Source organism: Scyliorhinus canicula, chromosome 5 (genome assembly GCF_902713615.1).
Source record: "Scyliorhinus canicula chromosome 5, sScyCan1.1, whole genome shotgun sequence".
NCBI lineage: Eukaryota > Metazoa > Chordata > Chondrichthyes > Carcharhiniformes > Scyliorhinidae > Scyliorhinus > Scyliorhinus canicula.
Window position 1 is genome coordinate 164,101,052 of NC_052150.1, and position 24,901 is coordinate 164,125,952.

The 24,901-nt window shown below is 41.6% G+C and overlaps 1 protein-coding gene across 3 annotated transcripts in view; it reads left to right on the forward strand.

Moving 5' to 3' along the window:
* Positions 1-24,901, forward strand: part of mindy3 (MINDY lysine 48 deubiquitinase 3) — a 141,810-nt gene that overhangs the window by 17,659 nt on the left and 99,250 nt on the right. For all 3 annotated transcript variants that reach the window (XM_038797948.1, XM_038797949.1, XM_038797950.1), the window contains 4 exons: positions 3,978-4,092; positions 4,418-4,491; positions 12,035-12,114; positions 20,668-20,738. In XM_038797948.1, coding sequence (XP_038653876.1) covers positions 3,978-4,092; positions 4,418-4,491; positions 12,035-12,114; positions 20,668-20,738 — 340 coding nt within the window. The remainder of the gene's footprint in view (positions 1-3,977; positions 4,093-4,417; positions 4,492-12,034; positions 12,115-20,667; positions 20,739-24,901) is intronic.

The following is a 24,901-nucleotide window of genomic DNA, read 5'->3' on the forward strand; positions in this document are numbered from 1 at the left end:
TGCCCAGGTTGAGATTAGGTAACTGGGTGTGGACTATGAATTGTAACTGGGGACCCTTGCTTGTCTATATAGCCAAGCTAGTCATGGACTATTCAGACAAACCTTCAATCTGATTTATCACCCTTAAAATATAATTAATATGTTATATATTGTACTTACTTTGAAAATTTGATTCAGAATCTTCAAATGTTCTTTTAGAATCCTATTAAAATAATTTTAAAGTTGATTTCATATTTGTTTAACTAGGTCAGAATTCACATCAAAATTTGATTTGCACAGTGTTGAATTTGTTGCCATTTCTGTGATTACTGATTACTTTTAAAAAGAAATTTGAATTTCTGATAGCTGAAAGGGTGAACCAACATGGTTTCACGTCTTAGTGCTTTTAATATTTTGTTACAGTAAAATTCTTGTGACTAAACACTACCTCTCTCGGCAATTTGTACATTAAACCACAAAACAGAACATTCCTTTCTATTTTAGCGCAACCAAAAATACACTTCACAGTTACACATTGCATTGTCCCAAGAGCCAGTCCAAAATGATTCTTAACTCCTGAGGGTGTACTCCTGATCCTTCGTTTTATCAGCCTGGAAGTTTGTAACTCCAGAATATTCTTTCATGGTGTGGGTTTTCCTAGAGACTTTCTCTTCCAACTAAAACTCAGCAAAGCTTCCAGCCTCATTTTGACTCCTCATGAATTTAGTCTTTCCAATTTGAGTATGAGCTCCCATATCCCTGCATGATGAGCCACAACATCTTCCTGTCTATAGCTTGTCTCCTTCTTCTTGGTCCTAGCAGACTGGCCTTGTCTGTAAATTTTCAGGAATATCTCTTCCTCTCTCAAATCCCATCTTCATGGTAACCTGAATCCCATGGGCCTTGTGTCTGGGTGGAAATGCTGATTAGGTATCCTTGGATTCAAACGGTTTTATTTTAGAAGTAAATTAACCATTTAACGGGAAACTCTTTGCAACCCCCCATTCTTGACGATTTTCTGGAACTTTGGAGGTTCTCAACCTTTCCATTGTTAGCATCGCAGCTGCTGCCATTGTCTCCGAGTGTAAACACTTGGCACTTTTCTCCCAGTAAAACAATCTGAGCCACCTTTGCACTCTAACAATCAAAGCACCCAGCATCCAAGTTCCTTGAACAGGTCATTTCATCTTAAATTAAAGACACCTTCCCAAAATATCTTTTAAACCTTATAATTATAACAAAATACATATATTTAGTGGAACTTGAAACTGCTGCTGAAAATGTTTTTTTATAAAGTACTTTTTATAAAACAGAAAATGGAGGAAACAGTCCGCAGTTCTGGAAGAACCTGCAGAGAGTGTGTTCACAGATGTTGCCAGACCTGAATGGCGCCTGCATTTTCTGTTTTTATTTCTGATTTCCAGCATCCATGGGTTTATGTTTTTTTTTAAATCTCCTGATGTTCAACACGGGCACACAACTTGCAGAGGGATGAAAGGAGAATCAGTTTGTTCTCCTGGTAAGAACAATCGGCCTGTAATTCCCAGGGTGGTGGGTGAGGAAAATTTGATTTGGTTGGGGGGGGGGGGGGGGTGTGGTGGTAACATGGGCATGACTTCAAACCTTGCCATTAAAACCATGTTTAATTTCAGATATTTTGAATATTCTTTGAGGTGCTACCAAACCTTATGCATCAATTTTGAGTGGAGAGGTTTCACAAAGTCTACAAGACTAATTTAGAACTTAAAATCTTTGGGGAGGAGAGAGAAGAATCAATATCTCCAGCTTTTCATGGAAGATGACACTCAGTTGTGTCTCTTCTTTTAGTCTATAAAGTTTACCTGGTCAGCTGCATTGTTTTCGACTGTAATATCTTGCATTTCTACATTTTAACCATATGGATGTGTTTGTATTCACATAAGCTTTTAATATACATGTAAAAGGTATATTAAAATTAACACACATTAAACCAGCTGAGACTCATTGTTTATGAAGGAAATACATGCTTTTAAAATTCTGCACTTTATCTCTTGGGCTATTCATTTCCTACATTCTGACTGCTTAATGGGACCATTACCCAGAGCAGATCTGGGGTTTCAGGTTTCTGTCAGCTTTCTGTAAAAAGGTTTGGAAGAAGATGTAATATGCAAGAGATTCTATGATAAATCAAGTAAGCCAAATGACAGCAGTTTGGAGCACTTGCCGATTTGCAGTCCATATTACAGAAACATTTTAAGTGAAGTCTGAAATGTCGCAGCTGTCTATGTTTGAATCAGAAGCATCTTTGAATGGAGTAGAACTAATATGCAAGCAGTAGTTGTCAGTTTTGCCCTCAGCCCAGTTGTTGGATCAATTCCTTACTTTGCAGCTGAAACTGATAACTCCAGGGGAATAAAAGAAATGCTATTTGTGTGCCTGAAGCCAATCAGCAGTGTCCTGTTCCCAACAGCTTTCCCAACTTTCCTTTTCAAACTTTGATTCATTTGCACCTGTGCTGTCATTAAGCTGCCATCTTTTCCAAAACCCGATGGTCAATTTTCTACTCCCCTGTTTCTAGTTAGTTGGATGCTGTCGGAAAGATTGCACACACACACATGCACACAGCATGCACATGCACACACATACCCCGTAACCTAGTTTAATGGGACTGAAAATCTGCGAGGTTGGGGTGGGGGGGGGAGAATATTGCTCCAAATTGGCACATCATTCTGTATTCATTTGGATCATCACTTAATACCAAAGTTGACAGAAGACTGCTCTGACAGCATTGATCCCCAGGGAGTAGTCTTTGGAATTACGAAAAGGATATGCTTGTCTTTTTTACACTAATAACCTATATGAATTTACAGTCTTGCAAATGTTTTTGTGAGACTTGTTGAGAGCATTTAAGAGCATGATTTTCAAGTTTGTTTGATAATGCACACATTGCACATAATCCATTCTGCAGTCCAACTTAATCCATTCTGCAGTACAACTATATATATCAGAATGGAACTTTATTTCAAATTCTTTTTGGCTTGTCTGATTAAAATTAAGGATTGTTATTTTACAATCTAATGATTTGAAATTAAGAATTTGCGACCAGGGTGGCATGTGGTGCAGTGGTTAGCACTGGGACTGTGGCGCTGAGGACCCTGGTTCGAATCCCGACCCTGGGTCACTGTCCGTGCGGAGTTTGCGCATTCTCCCCATCTCTGCATGGGATTCACCCCCAAAACCCAAAGATTTGAAGGTTAGATGGATTGGCCACACTGAATTGCCCCTTAATTGGAAAAAAAAATCATTGGGTACTCTAAATTTAAAGAAAAGAATTTGCGACCAAAGTTAGAATGAACAACTGTTTGCTCAAATCACAGGTTATATTGCAAATTACATCCTTTATACTCTAGATTGACTTATTTATTTTTAACTACTTGTTTTCTGATCTTCAGTTCAATCCAAACTAGCTTGTTGATCCGTCCTTCCTTCCTTCCTGTTGCCCAGCTTACTCTCATCAGTTTGAGTTTTCTTCATAAAACCTGGAGCTTCTATAGCTGCAATAATTTGAGATTCACAAAATATTCGTTGTGCAGACTGTATGGTTTACTATTTATTTAATATCACTTCTCGGATTTTTGGCTGAGGTGAGCGTGAGGTCAGGTGTAATGCCTGGATCTCGTATGTCTCTCTTGTGGGGACCATGATTTGGATTCAATTTGAATTGTTTTTTGGAGCAGGCAAGGAGCTGGATTAGGGGTTTGCCCCTATCCACACTCTGAGCTCTGGCTTTGGAACTCTGATAAAGTAACAAAAAAATATATATTTATTTAATGTCTTGAGTATATTTCAATTCCTTTTGAAGCATGAAATATTCAGTGACCTCCATTGCATCTTGCTTGTTGACAGTACTCACGTCTCATTGTATAGAAGTTCTTATTTACAGAGATGAATTTATTTTAATTATGGACTTAATAATCAATTCTAAGGTTTTAAAATCTTTAATTTAAATACTTTTTCAGAAAACATACATATGCAACTGTAGCTGAGCTGAAAGAGGCAATTGTGGATCAGTATTCAACTTGGAAGAATCGGTTTGGAGTCCTCCTTTTTCTTTACTCTGTCATTTTAACAAAGGTTGGTTTACTCCAATTCCTCACCTCAGACCAAAGAGAGACCAACTAAAACACTTGTTGACTTATGACCAGGCATATCTTTCATCTAATATATAATCATTTGGAATTTTACCTAACCTTGTGTAACTGAAAAATCAATATTAACTAGATACATCTTATTTTCAAATTTGTCTTAATTATGTTTTAAATAATTGAGAGCTGCTTCTTTACCAGCCCTATTTATTTATTTAGAATGTGAGTGAGCTAGTTTTATTTGCCGAGTCTTTGTTTCACAACTTGCGTTACTGTGTTTTGTTTTCTCAATTGAATTCTATTTTCTTTTCTAGGGCATTGCAAACATTAGAAATGAAATTGAAGATACAGCTGAACCTTTAATTGACCCTGTATATGGTCATGGAAGGTAGTTTCACACTTGTTTTGCATAGATACCAATTTTTAATTTACTGTAAAATTACGTGAAGCCATTTATTAACACAGAGAGCTTTCAACTTCCCTTTAGAGTCAGTCACTTCAAAATGAACAGGATTTCTGTTGGTCCTTTTGAGAACAGCTGCATAGTATGGCATTAGAGCTTGTGATAACTTAACAAACAAATTGTCTTTAACTGCATGAGTTTATTTTATTGCCCTGCTTTCCAAAAGTAGAACAAAGATGCTATTCCATATGTTTGGGGCAGTCTTAGCCACCCTTCGTAATTTTAACTAAACATGGTGAGGATCTGGTCTGCGCAGGAATAACTGGATGGCTATCCAGAGTAGTAACTATTTTAATGTATTCCAGCCCACTGTCTATCATTGATGGTCATTTTGGGAATTGGAATAATGCTGGACAAGAAAAAAAGAGCTGAGATTTTTGAACATTTGAAAGGGAAAATGGCTGAAGCATCTACCCCAGTCCCAAATAGAAACATAGAAAATAGGAGCAGGAGGAAGCCCTTCGAACCTGCTCTGCCATTCGTTATGATCATGGCTGATTATCCAACTCAATAGCTTATTCCTGCTTCTCCCCTGACTCCCCCAAATCCTTCGATCCCCTTCGCCTTAAGTGCGATATCTAACTGCTTCTTGAAAACATGTTTTTGCCTCAACCACTTTCTGTGGTAACAAATTCTGGGTGAAGAGATTTTTTTTCTCATCTCTGTCCTAAATGGTCTCCTGCTTTTCCTCAAACTGTGACCCCTGGTTCTGGGCATACCCACCATCAGGAACGTCCTTCCTGCATCTACCATGTCTAGTCCTGTTAGAATTTTATAGGTTTCTATGAGATCCCCCCCCTCATTCTTTGAACAATCCTAACCAATTCAATCCCTCCTCATACATCAGCCCCTCCATCCCAGGAATCAGTCTGGTAAACCTTTGCTGCACTCCCTCAAGAGCAAGGACATCGTTCCTCAGATAAGGAGACCAAAATTGCGCACAGGTTTCAGCGTGTGGCCTCACTAATTGCAACCCTGCTCCTGTACTCAAATCATCTTGCTATGAAGACAAACATTCCATTTGCCTTCTTTACCGCCTGCTGTACCTGCTTGCTTACTTTCAGTGACTGTATGAGGACACCCAGGTCTCATTGCACATTCCCCTCTCCTAATTTATAGCCATTCAAATAATAGTCTGCCTTCTCGCTTTTGCTACCGAAGTGGATAACCTCCCATTTCTCCAAATAATGCTGCATCTACCATTAATTTGCCCGCTCACTCAGCTTGTCCAAATCACATTGAAGGATCTCTGCATCTTCCTCACAGCTCACCCTCCTATCCGACTGAATTACAGCTTGGTATGGCAACTGCTCGGCCCAAGATCTCAAGATACTGCAGTGTGGTGAACTCAGCCCTACACATCACACCAGCTTGCCATCCTCCCATTGATTCTGTCTACTCCACCTGCTGCCTCAGGAAGGCAGACAGCATTGTCAGAGGCCCCTCACACCCAGGCTTTGCCCTCTTCCGGACCCTTCCATCAGGCAGAAGGTACAGAAGTCTGAAGACCCGCACATCCAGACATAGGAACAGCTTCTTCCCCACAGCTACTGGACTCCACAACGACTCTCCCTTGGACTGATCTGTTCCCTGTAAGAACACTATTCACAGCGCCCTATGCTGCTTTTCTTTGGCCGTTGTTCCGCACTGTAACCAATCACTATTTGCTGATGTACCATTTGCTAATTTACGCTGTTGATTATTCTTTTGTCTACTATGTACGTACTGTATACGCTTTCTTGGCCGCAGAAAAATACCTTTCACTGTACTTTGGTACATGTGACAATAAGAATCAATCACCCAACTTTGTGTCATCTTCAAACTTGGAGAGATTACATTTTATCCTCTCATCTAAATCGCTAATATGTATTGTTAATAGCTGGGGTCTAAGCATTGTTCCCTGCGGTACTCCACTAGTCACTGCCTGCCAATTTGAAAAAGAATTGTTTTCTACTCTTTGTTTCCTGTCTGCCAATCAGTTGGGGACAGTACGGTAGCATAAGTGGAAAGCACTGTGGCTTCCCAGCGCCAGGGTCCCAGGTTCGATTCCCCGCTTTGTCACTCTGTGCGGAGTCTGCATGTTGTCCCCATGTCTGCGTGGGTTTCCTCCGGGTGCTCCGGTATCCTCCCACAGTCCAAAGACATGCACATTAGGTGGATTGGCCATGATAAATTGCCCTTCGTGATCAAAAAGGTTCGGAGGAGTTATTGGGTTACGGGGATAAGGTGGAAGTGGGGGCTTAAGTGGGTCGGTGCAGACTCGATGGGCCAAATGGCCTCTTTCTGCACTGTATGTTCTATGATCAGTTTTCTCGCCATCTCAATACACTACCCCAAATCCCATCCACTTTAATTTTACACACTATTCTCTTATGCGGGATTTTGTCAAAAGTCTTCTGAAAATTCAAATATACCACATCCACTGGCTCTCCCTCGTCATCTCTACTAGTTACATCCTTGAAGAATTCTGGTAGATTTGTCAAGCTTGATTTCCTCTTCATAAATCCATGCTGAATCTGTCGAATCCTGCCATTATTTTCTAAGTGCTCTGCTATAAAATCTTCGATAATGGATTCTAGAATTTTCTCCACTACTGGCTTACTGGTCTATAATTCCCTGTTTTCTCTCTTCATCCCTTTGTAAATAGTGGAGTTACATTAGCTAACCTCCAATCTTTAGGAACTGTTCCAGAGTCTATGGAATCCTGGAAGATGACCACCAATTATATCTAGAACCACTTCCTGAAGCACTTTGTGATGCAGATCATCAGGCCCTGGAGATTTATTAGCATTCAATCCCATCAATTTCCCCAACACCGTTACTCTACGAATATTGATCTCCTTCAGTTCCTCCTTCTCACAAAACCCTGCGTTCCCCAACATTTCTGGTATCTGATTTGTGTCCTTATTTGTGAAGACAGAACCAAAGTGTGTGTTTAGTTGCTCAGCCATTTCTTTAGAACATAGAACAGCGCAGAACAGGCCCTTCGGCCCTCGATGTTGTGCCGAGCAATGATCACCCTACTCAACCCCACGTATCCACCCTATACCCGTAACCCAACAACCCCCCCCCCAACCTTACTTTTAAGGACACTACGGGCAATTTAGCATGGCCAATCCACCTAACCCGCACATCTTTGGACTGTGGGAGGAAACCGGAGCACCCGGAGGAAACCCACGCACACACGGGGAGGAAGTGCAGACTCCGCACAGACAGTGACCTAGCTGGGAACCAAACCTGGGACCCTGGAGCTGTGAAGCATTTATGCTAACCACCATGCTACCGTGCTGCCCCCAAGTATATTTGTCTCCTATAATACATTCCCCTGCTTCTGATTGTAAGGGACCTACATTTGTCTGCACCAATCTGCTTCCCTTTCATCTATAGAAAACTTTCAGTCAATTTTTGCATTCCATGTAACTTTACTCTCGTACTCTATTTTCCCCATCTTAATCCCTTGGTCCATTTTGCTGAATTCTAAACTGCTCCCAAACCTTCAGACCTGTTGGCCAATATGTATGCTTTCCTGGATCCAATACTATCTCTAATTTTCCTTGTAAACCATGGATTGGCCACCTTTCCCATTTTACTTTTGTGCCAGACAGGAATAAACAATTGTTGCAGTTCCCTCATGCGCTCCTTGAATGTTTGCCGTTTCCTATCCACTGTCATCCCTTTAAGTGAAGTTTCCCAATCTATCATCACCAACTTGCACCTCACACCATCATGGTTTCCTTTATTAAGATTCAGGAACTGAGTCTCAGAATCAGCTACTTGACCCTCCATCTTGATGAAAAATTCTATCACATTATGGTCGCTCATTCCCAAGAGGTCTCAGACAATTAGATTGCCAATGATTCCATTCTCATTGCATCGTATCCAGTCTAGGATGGCCTGCTCTCTAGTTGGTTCTTCAACGTAATTAGTCAGAAATTCATCCTGTATATACTCCAGGAATTCCTCCTCTAAGCTAATTTGATTTGCCCAATCTATATGCAGATTCAAAATCACTGATAATTACAGATGTTCCTTTATCCCATGCTTTTCCAATTGCCTGTTTAATGTCATTCCCAACATCACCACTACAGTTTGGGGGTCTATATACAACGGGAACAATGTTTTTTTGGACCCTAGTGTTTCTCAGCTCCACCCATACTGATACTACATTGTCAGAGCTGACACCCTTCCTCACTATTGCATTAATTTCCTCTTTAACCAGCAATGCAGCACTACCGCCTTTTCCTTTTTGTCTGACCTTCCTAAATCCTGACTACCACTGGACATTCAAATCTTGCCTTTGCCTTGACATCTATCCTCACACCCACCATCTCGCTGATTTTTCCCTTCCTTTTTGCCACCTGTGTCTCATCCTTCTCTTTCTCTGCTTTTTTATTCTTGCCATATGAGTGATGCTGGCAAGGCTGTGTTTGTAAATTATAAAGGTGTGAGTGGGCCTCCTCCTTAAACCACTGAATCTTTTGTGATGGTGCTCCTATAATTGCATTAGGTAGGATTCTAGGAGAATGTTTCTGGGTCAGTGAGAGGATGGCAATTCATCACGCAATTTGGAAGGGCACTTGTAGGTAGTGTTCTCATAATATTGCTGCCCTATATAGATAGCGTATAGTGCAGGCGCAACATGTCAGTAGTGGAGAAGATGGATACGAAGTCCAATGGATGGGTTTGTTGATCAGTCAAATTCCAGCAGCTGGGTAGTGTCAAACTCCTTGCGAGTTGTATTAGGTGAAAACATTCAACATATTCCTGATTAAATTTTCAAGGTGGTGAAGAGGCTATGGAGCATTAAGAATTAAACAGTAGTACACACAGCCTTTAAAGCCTTTATCTTGTTTTATAACCATCTTGGCGATGTGACTGATGCATTGTAACAGATCCTACCCTTCAAGTTGTTGATGTTAAGGGACTTGGCGATACGGTACTGATGAAGGTCCAGGGCAGATAGCTAGGATTTGATGGTCATTTCCTGACGTTTTATTTATTTTTCCAATTAGAAGGCAAAGAGAGTGTGGCCAATCCACCTACCCTGTGCATCTTCGTGTTGTGGGGATGAGACCCCCGCAGACACTGGGAGAATATTCAAACTCCACACGGGCAGCGACCTGGAGCCGGGATCAAACCTCGGTCCTTGGTGCCGTGAGGCAGTCGTGCTAAACACTGCAGCACTCTGTGGACACTGACATTGTTTTATTAATGATCCACTTGTTAACTTGAACTTGGATGCTGTCCAGATTCAGCTGCCTTGGCGCTAACCTCTGGAATTTCCTTTGTAAACTGTTTTTTTGATCTTTTCCTCATTTATGGCACTCCTTAAAATCTACCTCTGATTAAGTTTTTGGCCATCTGCCCTAACATCATCTGATGTGACTCTGTCAAATTTGCTCTTCTTATACCACTGTTCAGTATTTTGGGATTTTTTACTTTGTTGAAATGTTTCATATGTACGAGGTGCTGTTGTCCTGTGTCTGGTTGGCATAGGCTTTTTTATTATTTGAAACTTTCAGAATGTAGTTGAACATTGTGGAATTATCAGAAAATAACATCACTGCCAATCTTATGAAGAGAAGGACACTTGAAGCAGTTGAGATCTTCGCCTGAGGCCACCTCTCCAAGAAATACCACCTCTCCAAGAAACTCCAGCAATAATCTGAATCGCTCGCTTAGCTTTCGACAGCTAGGACTGCCTTCCTTTCTGTTAGATATGGCTAACCACTGGAGAGTTTTAGCTTTGGCCCTCATTTTGCTCGGACTCCTTGGTCAGATGCTGCCTTGACATTGAGAGCGCCATCCTCACCTTTAACATTGAGACCTTGCATGTCCTAGGAGAAAGCGCTGGTGAAATTTAGAGCCAAGTGATTATGACAGAACTCAAAGCCTCAATAAGTGGTTTATTGGAGAGTAAATATTGTCTGTTGGCAGTATTAAAGTGTATAATTTTGCTCATGATTGGGCAGAGGCTTATAGGGTGGCCAATCGAAGTGTGTATATCGCTGTGAGTGCTCGCTTGGTCTTTCCTTTTTAGACATTCTTGAATTTTGGATGGTGATTTATTTCAATTATTTTTTTTTGTGTGGGGTGCTCTGATACCTGAGGACACTTAGCTATAAATATGTACCTGCACAGTAGTTTGTTACCTACAGTATGTAACCCAGAGTTTAACTACTTTTAAAAATAAGAGGATAGTTTTGTTTTCTAGCTTGGGCTTATCATGATGGCTAATTGATTAGTTTTAAGAGGGGTTAATTCTTGTGTTACATTGGTTAATGCATTCGGTATCATATTTGGGTTGGTCACTGTTACCAGGGGAAGTTTAGAAATGGTCTGCCTGTGCTTCCATTTAAAGTAGTCCACAGTTCATTCTGGTTTTATTTTATTGTACGTCTTATTAACCAATGGTTGAGTACTTAAGTTAAAATTTTTACTGTTGAAAGATAATGCACTTCGGTATGCACATTTCTCCACTCCCTAGTTTGTTCTGAGTGAAATCTCCGAACTGCCTCTATCATTTGTATTGGAGTTTGGAGTAGGGTTGGCTCTGATGCAATGATGGGCACGATCTAATGGCCACGCTGTGCCTGAAAAGCAGCTTGCCGCGGCACAGCATGGCCGACAAAAGCAGGGAGACCCTACTCCTGGGATCTACCTGGCTTGCAATGCCTCGCAAGACATTGCGATGTAAATCCTGCCCTTTGTGGTGGGACCACATTTTAGCAAATCTGCATAGTCTCACTCTAACATGCAGTTCCCTGAGGTACCTGAGGTGTTGGGAGACCTCAGAGACCTTGGGCGAGTACCAATCCGTTCTGGTCCCCACAACGGGGGACCAGACAGAGCGGCACTCGTGCGGGGTCACCCAGGGGATCAGAGGCCCCTAGGTGCATGACCTTTGGGCAAGGTGCTACCCTAGTGCGGCTGGTGCCACTGTGGCGCTGCCACCTGGGTGTCAGCCTGGCACTGCCAAGGTGTCCAGGTGGCACTCCCAGCTGGCAGGGGTACTGCCAGATTGGCACAGCCAGGGTTCCAAGCTGACATTTTTTGTGCTGGTGCAGTCGGGCTGGGGGTGCCCTGTGTAGGTGTTGGGGGTGGGTGGGGGGGGGGGGGGGGTCAGATGTCGTGTCGGGGGGCTTCAGAGTTCGGGCTGCCATTTAAAAATGGCATCCTGATCTCTCTCTACTCTGAGGGGTTCCGACGAGCGGAAATGGGGCCGAGCGGTAATGGTGCTATGTGAGACCAAGGCCAGCGTTCCCTGCTGAGGCCCCTTATTTAATGCGAGTGGCGTTGTATAGCTGTGTGTTTCTCCGTGCTGTGAGCACTTGGCTCATGTGGCTAAATTGCTCAATACAGGATTTAGTTCCCATTTAGTTGAATCACGCCCGGAATATTTCTTGATTCTTATTATTTCCCCACTTTACTTTGAACATTGAGTTGAATGCTTTTTTTCCTCTTTCAGCCAAAGTCTAATCAATTTATTGCTGACTGGATATGCAGTACTGAATGTATGGGATGGAGACCGAGAGTGTTCTGGAATGAGTAAGTTTGTGTATTTATAAAATATATGTTCCTTCAGAAGATTCTCCTCATATATTTATTTTTAACACTCGGTTAATTTTAACTGGTTTGCAGTATCTGAGATTCACATTTGAATATTTTTGTTTAAGTGATGATAATGCCATGATATACTAATTCTAGTACATATTCTTGTATATATTTTTGAGCAAGTCATAATCTAATTGAATTACTGTGAGCAGTTTATGTTTAGGTCTCACGGTTGTGTGTTTAATTGACTTGGGCCAAATCATCTTCAACTGCTTCATATTGACCTTCCTTCCATCAGAAGGTCAGAAGTGGGGATGACGTTTGCTGATGACTGCACAATATTCAGCACCATTTACGACTCCTTAGATGTTGAAGCAGTCCATGTCCAAATGCAGCAAGACCTCGACAATATTCAGTCTTGGGCTGACAGCTGGCAAGTAACATTTGAGAAACAAGTGGCAGGCAATGACCATCTCCAACAAGGGAGGGAATCTTGATATTGAATGGCATTACTATCACTGAATCACTCACTATCAACATCCTGGGGATTACCATTGACCAGAAACTGAACTGAATTAGCCATATAAATACTGTGACTATAAGAACAGATCAGAGGCTGACTGCACCTTCCAAACCCATGGAAAATTAAAACCAATGCATCAACCATCTAACAAGTCACTTATTTTAAGACCCTAGGGTGAAGTGCATCAGGACCCAGAGACTTGTCGGCCCTGGCCTGTACAATATGCTCATTACTATTTCCCTGGTGATTGCAATTTTCCCAAGTTCCTCCCTTCCATTTCCTGATTTACAGTCAGTTCTGGGATATTACTGTGTCCTCTAAGTGAAGACCAATGCAAAATACCTGTTCAATTCATCTGCCATGTCCTTATTTTCCATTATTAAGTCTCCAAACTCATTTTCTATCGGACCAACACTCACTTTGCTAAATTCTTCCATTTTTAACTGTCTATAAACCGTATTATCTGTCTTTATATTTCTACCTAGCTTTCTCTGTGCACTAATTTTACCGTATCAATCTTTTGGTTGTTCTTTGCTATTTTTATATTCTGTGCAATCTTCTCATCTGCTACCCATCCTTGTTCAATTGTACACTTTTTCAAGTTTGATACTATCTTGAACTTTTTAATGTGATCCTTTGGAATTTTTTTTAATTCTAATGTATCTATTCTGTGTATTCTGAAATAGCCCCTTAAATATCTGCCACTACATCTCTATTGACCTAGCCCTTAAACTAATTTGCCAGTTCATTTATCTAGCCCTTATTTCAATTTAAAATATTAGGCTTAGACCCACTCCTCTCCCTCAAACTGAATATACAATTCAATCATATTCTAATTGCTACTGCTTAGAGTGCCTTCACCGAGGTCACCAATTAATCCTATCTTGTTGCAGTTTTTGATAAATGTTCACATAACTACTACCTAAGCTTGAAACAGTGAAAATTCAAGGCTTAAAAATTAGGAATTGGATAAGAAATGGGTTAGATAATAGGAAGCAGCAGGCGCAAAGTGTCCCAGGAATCAGTACTGAGATCCTTTCATGTTTTGAATTTAAATTGATAACATGGATGCAAAGCTTAATGCATTTTTAAAATTGTAACAAATGTGCTATCAATTTTGTATGGTCAAACTCAAACAAAATATGTTGCATATAAGATGTAAGTAGACCACTTTGCAGAATTTTGATAAAGTAAATAAGGAGACTTGTCCACTGCAGTAAGAGTTAGTAACTGAAGAACACAGATCAAGGTAATTGGCAAAAGAACCAGAGAGGAAATGAGAATGTCTAATGAAGAAGCTGTTATGATCTGGATTGCCCTGTTTGAAAGGGGAGCTGAGGCAGATTCAATAATAACTTTCAAAAGGGAATTGGATATATACCTAAACAGGAGGATGTTGTAGGATTCTGGGAAAGAAAAAGAGCGAGGCTAATCGGAAAGCTCTTTCAAAGATCTGAGTATGAATTAATAAATAATGGAATTCAGTGATGGGGCCTGTAGTTTCTTTCTGAATGGAAGAGCTAAAAGACAGCCTTCAACTGTAGCTCTGTGGTTGAGTCTTTTCTAAGAATCGCAGCAGATTTTAAGTTGTCCCAAGTGGATAGTTTGAACGGTGCAATAAAGAACAAAGATCCAAATTATTCAAGGGTCTATTAAATACAAGCCTCAATCTATTTCTAAAGCTCATCAAAATATTACCGACACCGGCCTATTGCTGGGTTCATTTATCCAATGAGTTCCTGTATCAAACAGATCTGAAATGGTCAGTTTTAATTCCAGGTTGATACACGACCTGGAATTGTGGAGGAGATATTTATTAGGGCCTTACTTCTGATAACTATCCATGAGTTCCAGGAGGAATTTAGTGTACTCTAGCTCAATTCTTCCCTCACATATTGGGCAGGATTTTTCAGAAGCTGGGTTTTCTTCCGAGGAATGTTAATTAGCTGGAGGCAGAACATTTGCCCCTCACTTCGACGGAATGCCACAAGAGCTGCTGACCAATTTGATTAGCCAACAGCTCTGTCCTGCCAATGGCAGCAATGGCCAAGACCGGGATGGGCAGCAGTCATTCCAGTAAAGAAAATGTAACTTTTGTACAAAAGAAAATGCTGGCTCTATGGTAATTGGTACCTTATGGTTTGCTGATTGTATGTAACAAGAATGTCCCTGATATGTATTTGATTAGCCAGTCCCAGTTGGAGTGACAGTAGGGAATATTGCTATTCGGTTAGTTAATGGACAATTTTATACCACTCTAAGGTTTCTGTTGATTAGGGTTGGTCTCAAAAGCAACAGTCCACAGAATTCAATGGTCTCTTTGCTGTCCAGATTGATAAATCAAGAGCAGTCAATTAGGCAAGATTTTACAGAGTTTATTGTCTCTCAAGCAATACCTCAGCATGGGTTTGTCACCTTTTGAGGAAACTGGGAGAAATTACATATTATAAGTGATTGATATTACAATAAATCCTCTTGTCATTTTTGCAGTACTTTGGTTGTACTTGTGTTTATCCCATGTAAAAATTGCATCTGTTAATTATTGTTCTTGACATAGTTAAGTAAGAAACATTTCATCCATAGTACGTCATATGTCAGCTGGAGCTCATTTAATCCTCCCTTTGAATCAGAAGGATCTGCGTTCAAGTCCAGCTCCAGAACTTAAGCACAAGAATCAAAGCTGGTATAGCACAGTGGGCTAAACAGCTGGCTTGTAATGCAGAATAATGCCAGCAGCGCGGGGTTCAATTCCGGTACCAGCCTCCCCGAACAGGCGCTGGAATGTGGCGACTAGGGGCTTTTCACAATAACTTCATTAAAGCCTACTTGTGACAATAAGTGATTATTATTATTATAAAGCAGCACTGAAGGAATGCTGCATTGTTGGAGGTGCCACCTTTTGGGTGAGACATTAAAGCAAAATCCCTTATGCCCCCTCAGATGGACGTAAAAGATCCCATGACTCTTTCAAAGAAGATCACTGGAGTAATCCCCTTGTCCGAACCAATAGTTATCCCCCAATCACTTTTCCAAATTCTAGTGGTGTTCCACAGGGCTCAGCATTCAACCATTGCTGTTGTATGTATTAATGATTTGGACTTAAATGCAGGAGGCAGAATTGTGAAATTTGCAGATGACCAGCAATTGGCAGTGTAGTTGATAGTAAAGAGGATTGCTGTTGTCACCAGAATGACATTAATGGTTTCTTGAGTGGGCAGAAAAGTGGCAAAATGGAAATCAATCCAGAGAAGTGTGAGGCAATGCATTTGGGGAAGGCAAACAAAGCAAGGGATCACTTGGTAAATGGGAGGATATTGAGAGAGGTAGTGGAAGCCACAGATCACTGAAGGTGGCAGGACGGGTGGATAGGTGATAAGAAAGCATATGGCAGTCCTTTATTGGATGAGGTATTGAAATGAAAATGAAAATCGCTTATTGTCACGAGTAGGCTTCAATGAAGTTACTGTGAAAAGCCCCTAGTCGCCACATTCCGGCGCCTGTCCGGGGAGGCTGGTACGGGAATTGAACCGTGCTGCTGGCCTGCTTGGTCTGCTTTTTAAAAGCCAGCGATTTAGCTGAGTGAGCTAAACCAGCCCCAAGCAGGAATATAATCTTTATTTGTGTCACAAGTAGGCTTACATTAACACTGCAATGAAGTTACTGTGAAAATCCCTCAGTCGCCACACTCTGGCGCCTTTTTTTACACTGAGGGAGAATTCAGAGTGTCCAATTCACCTAACAAGCACATCTTTCGGGATTTGTGGAAGGAAACCGGAGTACCCGGAGGAAACCAATGCAGACATGGGTAGAATGTACAGACAGCGCACAGACAGTGACCCAAGCCGGGAATCGAACCCCGGTCCCTGGTGCTGTGAAGCACCAGTGCTAACCACTATGCTGCAATGCCACCCATAATGCTGGGGAAGTAGTGGCATAGTGGTATTGTCACTGGACTAATATTATAGAGACCTCCGATAATGCTCTGGAGGGTCGGGTTCAAATCCCATCATGGCAGATGGTGGCATTTGAATGCAATAGAAATCTGCAATTAAAAGTCTGACCACAAAGCAGTTGCTGTTTAAAAACTCATCTGGTTCACCAATGTCCCTTGAAGATGAAAATCTCCCGTCTATGCCTGGTCTCGCTATATATAACTGTGGACCCACATCAATGTGGTTAACTCTTCAATGTCCTCTGAACAAGGGTTATTGGGGATGGGCAATAAATGCTGATCTGATGAACAAATTTTTTTAAAAGCTGGTTAGGCCACAACTGGAATTTTGGTCATCACATTACAGAAAGAGCATAATTGCTCTGGAAAGAACACAGAGGGAGTTATAAGAATATTGCCAGGGCTTGAAAATTGTAGCTGCGAAGGATGATTGGATAGATTAGAACAGAGGAGAGCTGTACAAAATTGAGGGGCCTAGATAGGGTGGACAGGAAAGACCTAATATATCATTATGTTTTTTCCCTTGGCTAAGGAGTCAATTCCAGAGGGCATAGATTTAAGGTGATCAGTAGAAGGATTAGAGAGGATATGAAGAAAAATTGTTTCACCCAGAGGGTATCTGCAATTCACTGCCCGAATCGGTGGTTGAGGCTGAAATGCTCAATTAATTATAAAGATATTTTGATTTGCATCTGAAGTGCTGTAACCTGCAAGGTTATGGCCCAGGTGCTGGAAATTGGGATAAAAATGAGCGGATAGTTTCTTTATTTTTGGCTGGTGCAGACGTGATGAGTTAAATGGCCATTTCTGTGCTGAAACTTTTATGTGGTTCTATTAAACAGGTTATTTGGTTGTGGCGACAAGGGGCTTTTCACATTAACTTCACTGCGATGTTAATGTAAGCCTACAAGTGACAGTAATGATTATTATTATTTCATTGCTGTTTGTGGGAGCTTGCTTTATCTTTATGCAAATTGAACAAAAAAACGAAGAACAATATAGCACAGGACCAGGCACTTCGACCCTCCAAGCCTGTATTGGCCATGATACCAACCTTTGGCAAAACCCTCAGCACTCCCTTGTGCCGTTTTCGTCTATATCCATCCTATCCATGTGTTTGTCAAGATGCGTTTTGAACGCCGTTAATGTATCTGCTTCCACAACCTCCCCTGGCAACATGTTCCAGGCACCAGCGCCGGCCCTAGGGTTGCTGGCGCCCCGGCAAGTTGAACTTCGGCGCCCTTGGAGGGGGGCGGGGGCGAGAGGGGAGGGGCCGGGGGGCCGAGAGGGAGGGAGGGGCGGGGCCGAGAGGGAGGGGCGGGGCTGAGAGGGAGGGGCGGGGCCGAGAGGGAGGGGCGGGGCCGAGAGGGAGGGGGGCGGGGGCGAGAGGGGGTCGGGGGCGAGAGGGGGGCGGGGGGCGAGCGGACCCGAGGGGGGGGGAGCAGACCCGAGGGGGGGGGGGAGAGCAGACCGAGGGGGTGAGCGGACCGAGCGGGCGGGGTGGACCCGAGGGGTGGGCGAACCCGAGGGGGGGGGGGGGGGGGGGGCGGGGGTCGGACCCGAGACCGGGGGGGGGGAAGCGGACCGAGCGAGGGGGCGGACCGAGCGGGGGGGCGGACAGAGGGGGGGGGGGGCGCCCTGGGGGAGTGCGGCCACCCTGGGGGAGTGCGGCCACCGCGCATGCGCTGGTTGCACCGGCCCAACTGCGCATGCGCGGGACCCGAGTCTGGCGCCCCCTAGCACATGGCGCCCTGGGCGACTGCCCGAGTTGCCGGTGCCTTGAGCCGGCCCTGCCAGGCACTCACTACCCTCTATGTAAAAAAAACCTGCCTCGCACATGTCCTTGCTTTGTTGCTGCCTTTCCTACATTACAGCAGTTCAGAACTTGTTCCATGAAGCCTCATCATGCTTTGAGTCGCAACTTCTTACTGATGAAGCAGAGTGGCAGCAGAGAAGGAAAGGAAAGGAAGCAAAGTCTGCTTTCTGGACTCCACCATGTCATGGGCTCCCTGTCCCTTGCGCCCAAAGAATCCAGAATCTGCCTGTTCAGTCACAAAGGGTTTGTGGCCCTGAGTAGATGTCATCCTTCGTCAAAGGTCATCCGGACTCGAAAAATTATCTCTCTTCTCTCCCTACAGATGCAGCCAGACCTGAGATTTTCCAGCATTTTCTCTTTTGGTTTCAGATTCCAGCATCCGCAGTAATTTGCTTTTATCCAATGATTTGACCTCTAGGTGGCACCAGAGGTTTTTGATTGTGCTTCCATCAGGGCTTGATTTATTCAAAAACACAGCAGTCAACGCTGCCTGATCCCTAAAAGCTGGAACGCATTTAATTTTGATGTTCAAAAAAATAGGGAGCACAGTGGTTAGCACAATTGCTTCACATCTCCAGGGTCCTAGGTTCAATTCCCGGCTTGGATCACTGTCTGCGAGAATTTGCACATTCTCCTCGTGTCTGCAAGTCCCGAAAGACATGCTGTTAGGTGAATTGGACATTCTGAATTCTCCCTCTGTACCCGAACAGGCGTCTGAATGTGGTGACGAGGGGATTTCCACAGTAACTTCATTGCAGTGTTAATGTTAAGCCTACTTGTGACAATAAAGATTATTATATTATAATTGCTTTTGATTTTCATAAAAACTTTTTAAATTTGTGCTTTATGACACATGCATTAAGATCATTTTCATATTTTTAAGATTCTATCAGTGTTTTATATGCCTCTTTCAATGGTATTGAGACAGTGTTCTGCCATTTAATGAGACAAACCTGCAGCAATAGAGATTTGGTAATGGCACTTTGACGGGAATATTTCATTCAAGAAGCACATTTGCAGCCCAAAGGCTAAATTGCAGCGTAGTGTAACTTGCATCAAAATGTTCATACATAAACTAAGTAATAGAGTTAAAAACATGGAAAATAGTAACACTGATGTAATAACAAAAATAGACAAATTCAGAAGGTAACTGGTGGGCAGGATATTAAGGTGGAATATTGAATTAAAATTATATTAAAGTTACAAACCAGTACACTAAGTTTGTATATTTTGTTTATTTGAATACTGTACATCTTAAGCATTTTCGATTTTTACCGTGAAATTCAAGGCAATGTTTTGTTCTTTGTGCATAGGATTAAGTCACTTAATTCATTTTGTTGAATGTTTCAATACCTTTGGTCATCTACCTGGTGTATGTATGTTATCAGCCTCATTTTCTAACTTGACAGTGTAGGTTCGTCATCTGTGATAGATTTGCTGTTCCTGCCTATCAAATTTGAGTATGTATTGTAACTACTTGAGGAATAAAATTGATATCTGTTTGGTTGCTGCTTAGTTAAAGCAAATGTAAAATATTGAAGTGCTCATGCATTGTGTGAACGGTTTGCACTAAGAGATCTTCCACACTAATATCCATTGTGATACCGTAGGGTGAATCCAATTTAAGTCTCAAAAGGAAATAAAATTGCTGTAAATATTGTCATTCTTTTACACCTATTAATAACTAGCTCAGAGGAGTATTAACTTGGCTGGGGAAAAGGTGGCTGAAGCAGTTGTGCAAGAGACATGGTTACAAGACACTGTTTTGTCAACCCTTCTGTTCTGCATTAAAGCAGCTAGCTGTTAAAATTGATCAGTGTCATGGCTTTGAGCAGTATTTCTGATAACCCATTTCAGTTACCCATCAGTAAATAGTTCAACTTTCCCTAAACAAGTTGTAATTATTGAAAATTTTTATAAAACTATTGTTATGAAAATTAGTCACCACCATTCCGATGATCATACTTTTCTTTGCTTGAGAAATTAAGATTCTCTTAACTAATTTCTCAAAGCAAGGTGCATGTATATATGGAGATGCTCCATAATTTTTTTAAGATATGGTCTAACTGTACTTTTAAATATTCTGCCTGTTCTATTCGTGCTTTACCAAGAGCTACAATATTTTGTCATTTTAATATAAAATATCAATTCAAAATTTGAATGTTATTTTATAGTTTATTTTGGTCTTGGACAATTTTGTTTAATCTCTGAAACCATTGTGCCTTAGTTCTCAATGCTATAATTGTTCTGTTTCAGAACTCCATGGTATAAGAAATCAATCTACTGTTGGTTTTCTGACATTAATGGAATCCTTGCGCTATTGTAAGGTAAGCACCTGGAATTTGATAGTTTGCAGCGCAGGAGTGGTTTTTAGCATAATAAATAAATTTGTAATAAATTTCAAATAGTCAGTTGGTACACAATCATTCAAAAGTCTAAGTAATTGGACTATTCTAGAAATTTCTGCAAGCACCACAAAACTGCGAAGTTTTATAAAGTCACTTTAGAATTCTTTCCTTAATTAGTCCTTAAAAAGCAAGACTGGCTGGGGAAAGATGAAGAGGCAATTGACTTATTACTGTTCGAGTAGTTTGAGTAAACATTTACTGATCAGATTTTGCAGGCTTAGCTTCAAATTTATGTATTTTTAAATGGGAAGTGCAAACTTCTCCATAGTTACTTTTTTTTAAATTTAGAGTGCCCAATTCATTTTTTCCAATTAAGGGGCAATTTAGCGTGGCCAATTCACCTATCCTGCACATCTTTGGGTTGTGGGGGCGAAACCCACGCAAACACGGGGTGAACGTGCAAACTCCACACAGACAGTGACCCAAAGACGGGATCGAACCTGGGACCTCAGCGCCGTGAGGCAGCAGGGCTAACCCACTGCGCCACCGTGCTGCCCTCTCCATAGTTACTTGGCATAAATGTACAGGTGAAAAATGCTGCTTTGTTCAGATGCTGATTAAAATATTGAATGGGTCAGGGAGGTCCAAGTTCAATGCAGGCAGTCTTACAAAACAATTGGTTCCTGAAAATCACATCTTCCCATAGCAACGATGTTATACATAAGGATTGGTTCCTGAACCTGATGCCCTGTTTTCACCAAAATAACCCAGAATTTAGTACTCGAGTCGATTAATATAGCAATAAATTAATATCATAAAATACAAATTTTAAGAAAAGGTTTGGAAACATGTAGATTCACCAAGTAAAAATGCATTGGACCAGCAACCAGAATGTCTCAAGTCAGGGAAGTGGGCGGCGCAGGATATTAATGCGCACATATGAATTTGAATTTGTAAAGTCGAAACCAAAGTCTTAAATTTGGTCAAGGTGTCAATTTGTAAATTTTCTAGGCGCCGTTTGTCATAACTTGTACATCATAAAGTTGAGGATTGTTTGTATCTAGCCTTTGTCAAATTACCTGTTCTCAGTTAGAATAACTGCATGGCTGGTACAGTTCACCTCATGGCTTGGGTATAGGGAAGTTAACCATGTTTGCCACTCTGGATAATTGCTCAGTGACTCCTGCTGGAAATGCGACATGTTTAGATGTTTGTTAAAGATTGACAGGTTTATGCCTGTGATATCTGTGATCAACTGATCTACTGACACTTGCTGCCAAATGTGCCACGTGATTAGCAAGGCCTTCAAAAGAAAAGGTGCAAGGAGAAATTGCAGATGAGTGTTTTATAGCTCGCCAGTGGATTAACAGTCAATCTTTCCACTTGGAACCCAGTGTTAAATATTTTAGAGGCCACTGTACAAGGCTGATGGAATAAAATTAAATCACTGGTGCCTTTGTAAGCATCATGAATGAGCACAACCACTTCGGGAATTCAGTACTACTGTGATAAATGTGTTCTGCTCTTAGCTAATGAAATTATTTGTAACATCCAACCCAATGTGTGTTCACAGTGGCTTAGGGTTTCAGGTCTGAAAATAAAATTTATTTGCCAAAATGTTTACTGAGTATAAAGCACGTAAGCATTGATATCCAAAAGAAAAGTGCTATTCTGTTGCTGATTTTATACAATGTGCATGGGATTAGAACATAAGAAGTGAAGAATGGAGTAATTTGTGTTTTTCAGAACATCTTTCCTTTCAACAGAATGAGAAGATAAAACATGCATATGTTTAGTTTTGATGGCTACGTCAACTTTGTGGGATGCTCAAGTGGGGCTACTCTTGCAAATTTGTTACATTCCGTTTTGATATCCTAATTCCTAGCTTTACTGAACTGCTAGAAATGCTTGGTATTTAAAGCATATTGTGCCAAATGCTTTTGGTGTAAACAACTGGACACATTTCACCAATTATAGAAATCTAATTTGTCCCACAACTTTTCCTGGTATGAACTTTGAAAATACTTTTTTGAAACAGTGGTTCAAAATGTCTGCCACCTTTCCTTTAGCCCTGTATTCCAAAATCTGTATCAGTGAATCGGGCCAAACTACTTTGTACAGGCCTGTGCTTCATCTTATTTTAAGCTTTGAAAGTTACTGGTGAATATATTTTATACAGCAGATGGAAGTGTTCAAATGTACAACTCTGTGATTGGATGCAGGTTTAAATCTTCAATTCCCAAATTCTCAATCCCAGTTGTGTTTCTCTTGGGAGACTCGAGCAGAAGCGAACAATGTTGTCTTGCGTAGAGACTCAACCCAGACCAGGTTTTGGGTGCTGTAGATGGAGACTCTGAACAATGTACCTGACTGTCAATGACCTGACTCCGGTCTGTGCCATAATCTAGTTATCTTCATGTTCTGCATTTGTACCATGAATTAAAATAAGTTGAGGGAAGGATTTTAGTTTCAATAAGTTCTGTTCGTTGACCATGCATTATGATCCCAAATACCAGCATTTCATTGAAACTACCAGTTATTCCAGGATTTGGCACTGTGACTGCATTAAATGTATTTTCAATGGTAAAGGCACTGTTACTCAATAATTTATAGTAATCACCCATTACATTTCTCGTTTCCCTAAGTTGATCAAAATGCTCCCCTTTTTTTCAGCATCATTTTATTTCAGCTGAAATTTATAATGGCCAACATAGGGCTTTGAACAAGTAAAATAAAAAAATGTATACATCACAGCAGAATGGTTTGTTCTATAAATTGTTTTGTGGTAATTAGTACCTTTTAATCAAAGATTTTATTTGAAATTTTCAATCTTTCCCAAGTGTCTGATTAAGGTAATATTTTTGCCCAGAGTTTTGACACTGAATTGAATTTGAATTGTGCAATCTATAAGTATGTTGAATATGTCACAATTTCCAGTGGGCATACTGAATTCCCTTTAGCTTTTGAGCACTTTTTAATTAAGGAGGAGGAGAAACAATACAGGAACTGAACAGATAGGTTTCATAGAGACGTGATAAAGACTGGAATTAGAAGGCACTAAGAAGAGACGGTAAAGGACTAAACAGTTCAAAGACAACAGGCAGCACGGTAGCATTGTGGATGGCATAATCGCTTCACAGCTCCAGGGTCCCAGGTTCGATTCTGGCTTGAGTCACTGTCTGTGCGGAGTCTGCACATCCTCCCCGTGTGTGCGTGGGTTTCGTCCGGGTGCTCCGGTTTCCTCCCACAGTCCAAAGATGTGCAGGTTAGGTGGATTGGCCATGATAAATTGCCCTTAGTGTCCAAAATTGCCCTTAGTGTTGGGTGGGGTTGCTGGGTTATGGGGATGGGGTGGAGGTGTTGACCTTGGGTAGGGTGCTCTTTCCAAGAGCCAGTGCAGACTCGATGGGCCGAATGGCCTCCTTTTGCACTGTAAATTCTATGATAACAGGGAATAGAGAATCATAGAATCCATACTGTGCAGAAGGAGGCCATTCGGCCCATCAGGTCTGTCCCAATCTTTCGAACGAGCACTCTACCCATGTACACTCCCACTTCCACCCCTATCCCTATAACCTAACCTGCACATCCTTGCGCACAAAGGGGCAATTTAGTATGGCCAATCCACCTAACTCGCACATCTTTGGACTGTGGGAGGAAATCAGAGCACTCAGAGGGACCCACATAGACACTGGGAGAACGTACAAACTCCACACAGACAGCTACCCAAGGCTGGAATTGAACCCGGGTCCATGGTGCTGTGAGGCTGCAGTGCTAACCACTGTGTCACCAGAGTTAAAAAATATATATATATTCCTTAAAGTTACAAAGCCAATGTGCAGAGTGGGCAGGGCAAACCCTTAATCCATCTCCTTGCTTGTTCCAAAAAGCAATTCAAGTTCAAATTGAATCCAATTCTTTGTCCCCACAAGACAGACAATCCAGATCGAACCCGACAAGAACAGAAAATATACCTGATCTCGGGATTGATCCCACCCTACACTTAGTTCCATGTTATCTCCACAAATCAGCCATTGATAGTCGCTTGGCTTGCCACACCACAATATAGCTTACTACCTACCCACCCACTCAAAATAACAGATAAAGAAGCAGAAGAGGACAAAGTAACAAGCAGCTGACAT